At 35.2% G+C, this 11342-nt stretch overlaps 1 protein-coding gene across 1 annotated transcript in view; it reads right to left on the bottom strand.

Moving 5' to 3' along the window:
• Positions 1 to 380: 380 nt before the first annotated feature.
• The window catches only part of LOC136025912 (SWI/SNF-related matrix-associated actin-dependent regulator of chromatin subfamily B member 1-A-like), a 48055-nt gene continuing 37093 nt past the window's right edge, over positions 381 to 11342 (bottom strand). Inside the window, exons 7-9 of the mRNA XM_065701976.1 lie at positions 11084 to 11274; positions 5804 to 5935; positions 381 to 569 (exon numbers count right to left, since the gene is read on the bottom strand). Of these exons, the coding sequence (XP_065558048.1) occupies positions 536 to 569; positions 5804 to 5935; positions 11084 to 11274 (357 nt within the window). The 3' untranslated portion in view covers positions 381 to 535. The remainder of the gene's footprint in view (positions 570 to 5803; positions 5936 to 11083; positions 11275 to 11342) is intronic.

Raw genomic sequence — 11342 nt, 5'->3', positions numbered from 1 at the left:
GATTTGAAGCACTATCGAGATTGATAAAGAATATAAAAAAAAACACGATCTATTTACAACAAAAAGGAGCAAATCTTTCACTATTTGTAATAAATAATTGTTTCACGTATATTGTAAATAAACGAACATAGGTTTGAAGTACTATCGAGATTGATAAAGAATATAAAAAAAAACAAAAAAAAAAAAAAAAAAACACGATCTATTTACAACAAAAAGGAGCAAATCTTTCACTATGAGCCAAATAAATTTTTATTTTACTTCATGTACCCTTGAACCTACGAGTTTAGAATATTCTGGTCGAATTTTCTCTTAACTCTGGTCGCTCTAGTAACAACTCAGTCTGAGATTCTGATGTACGGGAACATTTAACAAAAATAAAATTATAATAAAAAAACATTTAATTAAAAATTAAACATGGAATCAAAATTACATCAGTAGTCAATAGTATCTTATTTAAAAGCAATACTTGAATTTAGATAAAGAAATATTATATGAACACTCTTGATATATTCACTTCTCTCCCAGTTTGAAGGAATCACCATCCAGTATTGGCGACCCGGCGCATGCGCCTAAAACAGATAAAGGATTAGAACAAGCACAAAAGAAGATGACATACTATAGGCTACTTTAGTAGGTTCAAGGGTTACCATAAGTATTAAATAAAGTGTAAATTTATAATACCGAATAGTATTTGCCAGTTAAGGTAAAAAAAAACTATCTGATATTGCATGAAAAGATAATATTCAGCCTAGCAGACCTATGCAGAGGCGTAGGTAGCCAAAATGTTTTGGGCGAGGGATGGATTTTACAAACTTAACGGACATTTTTACCAACATATTTCGATGAGGCCGATTAACTTGATCATTCGTTTCGATCGGCCAAATTACTAAATACAAACAAAAGGAGCCGGTGAAATAGCGGCACTTTGCGATACTATTTTACCGACTAGTTCTTCAATTACCGGCTTCATTGGCTGAACCCAGTAGTAGCTTCCGAGTCCTACAAAAGGGGGATCAATGTCGTAGATATATGAAGTGTCGACAGCGGCACAGGAAAAGATCCCTTGGGAAGTAGCCTGACATAGGAGAAATATTGCTTGCTAGCACTGCTTCTGAAGATCAGGTTCCGCTTTCTACAGATGGCTGGAGGGTAGTAGATGACTCCCCTCTCTTTTGAGGGAGGCTTGTCACCTCCTCATGCTGAATTGAAATGGCAGTTGGGGTTCACAGATGGCTGGAGGGTAGTAGATGACTTCCCTCTCTTTTGAGGAAGGCTTGTCCCCTCCTCATGCTGAATTGAAATGGCAGTTGGGGTTCAAGTGAAAACGGTTCGGAGGTGGTTGGGGTTGGAGCAAATAAAGGAAAATAAAGATAGACATCTTGACCTTGCTAATGAAGTCTTTTCCTTCCAAAGGAGTAAGAAGAGATGAGCGAACCGTATCTCATAATAGCATGCCCGAGGGGGAACCATCAGCCCAATGGCTAATGATGCTATATTTTTTGCAGGGAGGGGGATATATGAAGGCAATAAGCCAAAACAGCCCGAGGTCACACCCAATTTTATGAGCACACCCACCATAATAATAACAATATTAATATTAATAATGCTCCTAGCTACTTCAAGGTAATTAAGTGCAAAAAATGAAACATCTTAGCTTATGAAATTAAACAAAAACTTAATTACAACATTAGAGTAAAAGTCACTTTGCAGATCAAATTCCATTGAATTCATTATTTTCAAAAAAAAAGAAAAAAAGAAAAAACTGGGCTCGGCTCAACTGTTTGTTCTAAATGTTTAATTTATTTGACTGAAAGCTAAAAAAAACGATAGCAGGACTCGGAAAGCATATTGAAAACTAATACTGAATGGAATTATACTGAAAGCTAAAACAAAAAAATTAACGGAGTGCAGGACTCGGAAGGTATATTAACAGAGCATTCCTGACTACTTCTCATTTTAACAATAGTAACAAAGTAAAAGAAATAACCTGTAAAGTATATAAACAAATCTTAAAAAACAAAGTAATACTTGGCAACTGGGGCGCGGAAGGCTACCCACTCGTGAGAACATGCGACGATGAATATCACATAAAAATACTAAAGAGAAGGAAACACCAAGAGAAGCTAAAAAAAGGAAAGAGATGACCGTCCTATATTTCCGTGTTGGAAAAACGCAAATATGTGTTGAAACGCGTATATTCTGAGTTGAAAACATCTAATAATATGTTCCATATGTACATTATTTAACAACATTTGTTTGTTTTCTGTCCTGTTCTCTTAGTGTCTCATTGACAATTAATTTTCACTAATATCGAGATTTAACTAGCGCTGATATTAAGCCAATCAGAATTTTTCGCATACATTTTCATCCAATCATAAAATTATGATTCACTTAAATTACCGCTAGTTAAATCCCTTTTTGATAAAATCTAATTGTGAAAGGGACACAAGAAGACAACATTAATCCTTTTTTCTAAGAGAAATAAAGTTTACTTTATTCCTTTTAAAAAGCTGATTGGTTTTAAAACCAAATAGAAAGTTATTCCTGTCCGTCTTCATCCACGGAAAGACATGAAAAGTGATTCGACATTCCAAGTTGCAAAACACCCTAAAATATGCACAGAGGACGACCCAAATAAGATAGCAAGTTAATCAAACAGTTCGTGGTAACGAACTGTAATAAGGAGCGACCCGGCTTAATAGTAACCAAAACTCTAAAAAATGGAATTTTGATACAACTAGCAACATCAAAAGAATCGAATTTTAATGCTAATTTTAAATATATAAGTTTCATCAAGTTTAGTCTTACCCATCAAAAGTTACGAGCCTGAGAAAATTTGCATTATTTTAGAAAATAGGGGGAAACACTCGCTAAACGTCATAGAATGATTAACGAAAATCACACCATCAGATTCAGCGTGTCAGTAAACCCTACTGTAGAAGTTTCAAGCTTCTATCTACAAAAATGTGGAATTTTGTATTTTTTGCCAGAAGGCAGATCACGGATGTGTGTTTATTTTTTTGTTTGTTTTTTTTTCCCTAGGGGTGACCGTATCGACCCAGTTGTCCTAGAATGTTGCGAGAGGGCTCATTCATACGGAAATGAAAAGTTCTAGTGCCATTTTTAAGTGACCAAAAAAATTGGAGGGCACCTAGGCCCCCTCCTACGCTTATTATTTTCCCAAAGTCAACGGATCAAAATTCTGAGATAGCCATTTTTTTTCACCGTAGTCGAAAAACCTTATAACTATGTCTTTGAGGACGACTTACTCCCCCACAGTCCCCGTGGGAGGGGCAACAAGTTACAAACTTTGACCAGTGCTTACATATAGTAATGGTTATTGGGAAGTGTACAGTCGTTTTCAGGAGGATTTTTTGGTTGGGGGGAGGGGGATATGCTGGGGGAACTTTCCATCGAGGAATTTGTCATGGGGGAAGAAAATTTCCATGAAGGGAGCGCAGGATTTACTAGCATTATTTAAGAAAAAAAACAATGAAAAAATAAATATGAAAAAGTTTTTTTCAGCGGGAAGTAAGGAGCAGCATTAAAACTTAAAACAAACAGAAATTATTACCCATATGAGGGGCTCACCTCCTCCTAATACCTCGCTCTTTACGCTAAAGTGTTTTCAGTAATTTCAACTATTTATTCTACGGCTTTTATGATTCAGGGGTCATTCTTAATGAATTGGGACAAAATTTAAGCTTTAGTTTAAAGAGCGAGGTAGTGACAAGGGGGCGAACCCCCTCATATATTTAATAAAAACATTAGAATACAAAAGTTCTTTACGTAAGCTAATTTATAAGTTACGTACATCTTTTACTAATAAAAAGATTTGTAAAAATTAAAAGTTCTAGTTGCCTTTTTAAGTAGCCAAACAATCGGAGGGCAACTAGGCTTCCTCCCCCGCTCTTTTTTTCTCAAAATCATTCGATCAAAATTATGAGAAAGCCATTTAGCCAAAAAAAAAAAAAAAAAAAAAAAAAAAAAAAAAAAAAAAAAAAAAAAAAAAAAAAAAAAAAAAAAAAAAAAAAAAAAATACAAATTAGGTCTTAATTATTCCTCTGCGGAGTCAAAATAAAAAAAAAACATTGATTCAAAAACGTCCAGAAATAAAATAAAAAAACAAGTTTTTTTTTTAACGGGAAGTAAGGAGCGACATTAAAACTTAAAACGAACAGAAATTACTTCGTATATGAAAGGGCTGCTTCCTCATCAACGCCCCGCTCTTTACGCTAAAGTTTTTTACTGTTTTAAAAAGTAGAATTAAGAGAAAGAGTCAAACTTTAGCGCAAAGAGCGGGATGTTGATGAGGAAGCAGCCCTTTCATATACGAAGTAATTTCTGTTCGTTTTAAGTTTTAATATCGCTCCTTACTTCCCGTTAAAAAAACTTTTTTTTTTATATTTTTGGCATTTTAAGCTTCCTTCAGGCGAATACACATAAAATTTTGAATAACAAAATTTAAATATCATGATGACCATCATGAGTGACTCCTGCCGTAAACTCAAACAGTATAAAAAATATAGGTTGCGCCGTTCGCATGACAGTCCAGGGGAATTTTCGGTTATGTGTCAATCAAAAAATTCGGTAGTCCGCCTGGCTCTCAAGTTTCTATTACTTCCACCAAATTGATTATAATTAAAAAAATCAACAGACTTTGCCCAAAATCGGTTGGGAACTACTTGACTAGACCAATTGAAAAGGCTTGCTTACTTTCAAAGGTTGGTAATTAGGATTCTTAGTTCTTTGTATACTGTAACAATGCTACGATAAATAAAGAGGCACCGTGTGTAATAAATATAATACTTTAATAAAAAGTCTATAGCGAAGAAGCAACTGATAAAACAATGAAAAAAAAATTAATGTGAATAAATAAAATAACGAAAGTCCCACTCAACTTCGACTTCGATAATCCTGAAGATGTCATGTAGCTTATTTTTGTAAAATTTTTTATAACTCTTCTATTAAAATTACAGTTCTTGCTTTTTATTTTATTTACATTAACATTTATTATTTTATTTACGTTATATTTATACATAAATTTTATGTTCTTGTATTTATCTGCTTTTTTCTATTTATCCACGGTAAATAAATAAAAGCAAAACAAAAACAAAACTTTCCTTGCACAAACAACCATTTCTTTCTTAATAACTGAGAACACGGAGAAATCTCCGGATTTACGGGATTTCTAAATTGAAAATAGCTTTAATTATTTTGATTCCATTCACATCAATTTAAATTTCCTTTATTGACCGTTTATTATAATTTTGAATTTAATAGACCCAACGCTTCTTTACCTCTTTTGTCAATGTGCTGTTTGAAATATTTCAGTTGGTTATACCAAAGGCCGTATCTAGGGGGATTGGAGGATTTTACTCCCCCCCCCACCAAAATGTTTGTCCGACTCGCAAAACCGTAACAGAAATGCATATAAATAAACAACAACAATCCTGGTCAAGGCCTTAGTTATACCCCTTTTAATTAACAAAATATATAATCAACTAGTGTTTATACTGTTTCAAGAATTTTTACGAAATTTTTAGGAATTTTTTTTTTTAGTACTTAAATTAAAACTATCTCTTTCCACACCTTAAAAATTTAAAGCCGGTTTTCTCCATTTTAAGTTTGTCCCACGAAAACAATTTTATCACTCTGCTATCAGTGATATTTCAGTTGATTAAAACACATAATACCTAGATTAGTTAGTTTTACAATTAATAAAATATAATAAAGGACAATATATGATGTAACATGAAAATAAAACGAAGTAACTCAGTAAATAGAAAACATTGATACAAACCTAGTGTTCCTATCTTGATCTCTGATTTTCTTTTCCATTTCAGCATCACTCAAAGTCTCAATGAAAGGGGACCATTGATCAGCATCAGCTGGGAGTCTAAATGGCATCTCAACTGTTGGCAGGGGATTTTCACTGAAATAAAAAGGCGAAAGAATAAATATATATAAAAAATACGCCTTTATTCCCAAATACATCTGATAAAAATTTTTGAGATAGCAATTTTGTTAAAAACAGTTCAAAGATCATATAACGAAAACTTCGGGGCCAACGCAACCTCAAGGGCCCGGAGTCGGGCGTTTTAAATTATGCCCTGGGGGCATATATTGTTCTTATAGAAGGGATGCTCGTATAAACTTTAGAGATGGCTCATTTGATTGGAAATTGAAAGTCTAGTTCACTTTTCAAACAGTTTGTGGTAACGAACTGTAAGTAAGGAGCGACCCTGGTCAACAGTAACCGAAACTCTCAAAAAAAGAATTTTGATACCAATAGATACATAAAAAAAAATCGGATTTACCATATTTTCAAAAAAAGGGGAAAGACCTCCTAATAGTCATAGAATCTTAATGAAAATCACACCATCAGATTCAGCGTATCAGAGAACCCGACTATAGAGGTTCCAAGCTCCTATCTGCAAAATGCTGTTTCTGTATTTGTTTTTTCTTCCAGGGGGTGATCGTATCGACCCAGTGGTTTTTAGAATTTCGTGAAAGGGCTCATTCAAACGGAAATTAAAAGTTATTCTACCCTTTTTCAGTGAACAAAAAATTGAAGGGCAACTAGGCCCCCTCCCATTCTCATTTTTTCCGAAAGCCACCGGATCAAAATTTTGAGATAGCCATTTTGTCCAGTATTGTTCAAATGTCTAATAACTATGTCTTTGAGGACGACTTAATCCCCCACAGTCCCGGGGGAAGGGCCGCAAGTTATGAACTTTGCCCATTGTTTACATATAGTATTTGTTATTGGTGAGTATACAGACATTTTCAGGGGGGTCTGGTGGAGGGGGGATTGGGTTACGTGGGAGAATCTTTCCATGGAGGAATTTTTCATGGGGGAAGATAATTTCTATGAAGGGGGTGCTGGATATCCCAGCATTATTTAAAAAACGACAGGAAATTATGTGAAAAAAAACAAGTTTTTCAACTGAAAGTAAGGAGTAACATTAAAACTTATTTCCCCCTCGTCAATACCTCACTCTTTACGCTAAAGTTCGAATTTTGTGAAATAATGATCGATATAAGCAATAATTTGTTTGTGTTATTTTCCGGCATATCTTACCATTTAATTTTACCCAAAGCAGCTTCATAACTATGATTTTTATGTAATAATGAACCCGAGATAGTGTATGTGTCCGGCTTGTGGTTGTTATTAAATAAAAAAAAAAAAAATATTCCAACTGAAAGTAAGCAATCACATTAAAACTTAAAATTTACATAAATTATTACGTATATCTTTTAAAGATCTTTTATTTCATTTATTTCAGGATTGCTCAACTTGTGACTCTCATTTTCATAAAAATAGTTTCGACCTCTTTTGCCGTTTTGTTACTATGCCTTTTCCATGGAGGGGAAGGGGAAGATAATTTTCCATGGAGGGGAAGGGGAAGGGAATTTTCTATGGAGGGGGAGCTGGATTTTCCAATATTGTTAAAGATACGATTAGCAATTAAATAAAAAACAAGTTTTATCAATTGAAATTAAGAAGCAACATTAAAACTTAAAACGAACAGAAAATATTTGCTCTGCCTCTCCTCAATAGCTCGCTCTTACGCTACAGTTTAAAAGACGCTATTATTCTAATTAAATAGTGATTTGTGATTCGGGAGTCATTCTTAAACAACTAAAACGAAAATCAAACTTAGGTTATTATAAGGTTATTATAAGGTTATCATTAGTTTTCAAAAAGCAAAAATTAACATTCAAATTTCGTTTTAATTATCCATTTACGGTGAGCCAAATTCAAAACCTGCATTAATTCAAAAACGTTCCGAAATTAAACGAAAAACAAGTCTTTTTAACTGAAAGTAAGTAGCCACATTAAAACTTAAAACGAACAGAAATTATTTCGTATATGAAAGGGGCTGTCCCCTCTTCAACGCGCCGCTCTTAACGCCAAAGTTTTTTATTATTTTAAAAAACAGAGCTGTGAGAAAGAGTCAACCTTTAGCGTAAAGATCGAGGCGTTGAGGAGGGGAGAGTCCCTGTGATGTACGAAATAATTTCTTTTCGTTTTAAGTCTTAATGTCGCTACTTACTTTCAGCAAAAAAAGCTTTTTTTTTTATTATTTAAACAAGAGTCAAAAGAGATCGAAGGACAACTGCCCTCCCACACCCTCTTCCCCCAAATAAATCCGACAAAAATGTTAAGATAGCCTTTTTGTTTAAAACAGTTCAAAGATCATACACCGAAAACTCCAGGGTCAACACAACTTCCAGTACCCGGTGTAGGCGTTGTAAGTTATGCCCGGGTGGCATATATGGTTCTTATAGAAGGAATGCTCATAAAACCTTTAGAGGACTCACTTAACTGGAAATTGAAAGTTCTAGTTCACTTGAGTTTAGTTCATAAGAGTCAAAAGAGAGCGGAGGGCAACTGCCACCCATTTTTCAATGAAAATTGAAAATTCCAGTTGCTTTTTTAAGAGTCAAAAGTGATTCTAGGAGACCTACCCCCTCCCCCTCATGCTTCTGATGGATTTGAGATAGCAATTTGCTTTGAAATAGTCAACCGATCAAATAACAAGAACTTCGGGGTCAATATACCCCCCAGAGCGTGGATGAACTAGGAGTTCTAACTTGTGCCCCAGGGGTTTATAAGATTTTATGGGAGAGGTGGTCGTATAAACTTCCAAGGGGACTCAAATGATTATATTTAAACTTCTAGCTCCCCTTTTAAGAGTTAAAAGTGATCCAATGACAACTAGCGCCCCCGCCCTATTTTCCCAAATGCGTCGGATCGAAATTTAATATAGCTATTTTGTTCAAAACTGACCAAAACCATATAACAAAACTCTAGGGATAACGCAGCCCACCCGCAGAACCCAGGGGCAAGTATTGTAAGTTATACCCCCGGGGCATGTAAAGTTTCATGGGAGAGGTGGTCGTATAAACTCCGGAGGGGACTCGAATAGTTAGATATTCAAAGTTCTAGCTCCCTTTTTAAGAGTCAAAAGCGATTCGATGGCAACTAGCCCCCTTCCCCACCAACCCCAAATTCTCCAAACGCGTCCTATCGAAATTTTTTATATAGCAAATTTTTTCAAAATTGACCAAAAATCATACAACAAAAACTCCAGGGATAACACGGTCCATCCCAGAACCCAAGGGAAAGTGTGGTAAGTTATGCCCCCTTGGCATATAAGGCTTTTATGGAATGGATGGTGGCATAAAGTTCAGAGAGAGCTCATTCGATTGCAAATCAAATATCTAATGCCCTTTTTAAGAGTCAAAGTGATCGGAAAGCAACTAGCCCCCCTCTCCCCAAGGCCCTTTTTTCCCAAACGCATCCAATCAAAATTTTGAGATATCCATTTTGTTCAAAATAGGTTAAAGATAAAATAGCAAAAGCTCCCGGTTTGAATCCCCCCCCCCCAGAGCCAGTAGGGAAGTGTTTTAAGTTATACACTGGGGGCATATAAGGTTTTTATGTAAGGCGTGGCTCATTTGATTGGAAATTGAAAGTTATAGTTATCTACTTTAGAAGCCAAAATAGAACGGATGAAATCTACACCCCTCCTCCCCTCACACACATTCTTTTTTCTCCAAACGCATTCAATCAAAGATTTAAGATATTCATTTTTTCTTTAAATAATACAACAATCAGATAACAAAACTTCGGGATCAACATAGCCCCCCCCCAGAGCCCAGGGGAAAAGTTGTAAAATATGCCCGAAGGCATATAAGGTTTTTATGGAAGAGATAAATGTCAGATGGGACTCAAATGACTAGAAATTTAAACTTCTAGCTCCCTTCTTGGGAGTCCAAAGTAATCTGATGGCAACTAGCCCCCTCCCAAAAACCGTCTTTCCCCCAAATGCATCTGATTTTTTTTAGATTTTCATTTTACACAGCCCCCCAGAACTCGGGGGCAAGTGTTGAAATTATGCACCGGGTGCATACAAGGCTTTTTTGGAAGGAACGCTCCTATAACTTCGTCGGAGACTCATTCTAATAGACATTGAAAGTACTAGTTCCCTTTTTAAGAGTTAAAAGGGACCGGAGGGCTGCCGGTCCCTTTGCCGGCCCACCCCAAATCCATCTAATCGAATTTTTGAGATAGTCATTTTGTTAAATTAATTCAAAAGATCAGATAACAAAACTCCAGGTTCAACACAACCCCAAAGAGCCCTGGGTTATGTCCGAGGGGGGGCATATAAGGTTCTTAGGCTAAGATTTTGAAAATAGTTCAAAGATCAGTAAACAAGAACCCCTCGCTCCACTGAAAAAAACTTATGAACGATATTTTATTCCAAAACTTAAGAAAGCTGACCCCTGCCCTTCTCTACATGGCCCGACTCTTCTTCTGGTCGTTTTGAGTCAGTAATTGTAGGTGTCTGTTTCTTCTCATCTTAAGCTCAATATGACCAATACTTTTCTTTAGAAAAATTCTTTTCCAGCAAGTTTTTTAGTTATTTTCTGTTCGTTGTTGTAGCCAGCTATACACCAAATTAGAATTATATTATTTGACTACCCACGTATTAACTTTAAACGATTTAAAATACAGATCCATTCTCTAAATATATTAAGATTTTACAGTTTCTTAAATGACTTTCATGTAGTTCCATGACAATTTTTTTTCGTCATTTTGATACGTTTTTCCTTCCACCAAAAATAAATAGTAATAAAAAAAAAAAAAAAAATTCTTGCACAGAATATTCTATATTCGTAGGCACGGCAATATAGGCAATTACTATAGACAATGCTAAAACGTTGCCTCTGGTTCAATTTAGCTATTTTAAAAGTATTTCGAAAAAAAGTAAATTGAGAATCATTTGGCCAAATGGTCGCTGATTTTTTTGTATCCAGAATTGTTCGGAGTTCGTATCGGTAAATAATATTGGACAAATGTTATACAGCAATCCATAAATCTAAAATATTTTGCAGACATATTAAAAAAACTTAACTGTATAAGTGATTCAATTTTACTGTCTTTAGTAGTGGACCAACGAATTACAATTAAGAAAAGAATGGGGGGGGGAGAGGGGAACGTAAGAACCTATAATATCATATGGGTACACGGGTACATGCAGTTTTATAAGTACATGCTGCTTCAACTTACCTAAAAGCAAAAGTTCTCTGGTGCCACAAAATTTGACCTCGTATACTGTAAGCAATGGCTGTTACAAACTCTCCACCCAAGCCAAGGTCTTGACAAAGAGTTCTGGCAAAATCTTCGGGTGAGTTTTCTTTCTCCAACATATCCCATTCAAACTGGTCATTCAGAGATATATTTCCGACATGGATGTTCAACTACAATAAAAAAAGTCATATGAAGCATTATAGCTTCAAATTATTATAAACAACTAATATGGTTAAAT

The sequence above is a fragment of the Artemia franciscana genome, chromosome 4, assembly GCF_032884065.1.
Source record: "Artemia franciscana chromosome 4, ASM3288406v1, whole genome shotgun sequence".
Classification (NCBI taxonomy): domain Eukaryota; kingdom Metazoa; phylum Arthropoda; class Branchiopoda; order Anostraca; family Artemiidae; genus Artemia; species Artemia franciscana.
The sequence above is the reverse complement of the archived record's forward strand: the minus strand, read 5'-3'. Positions and strand labels throughout refer to the sequence as shown.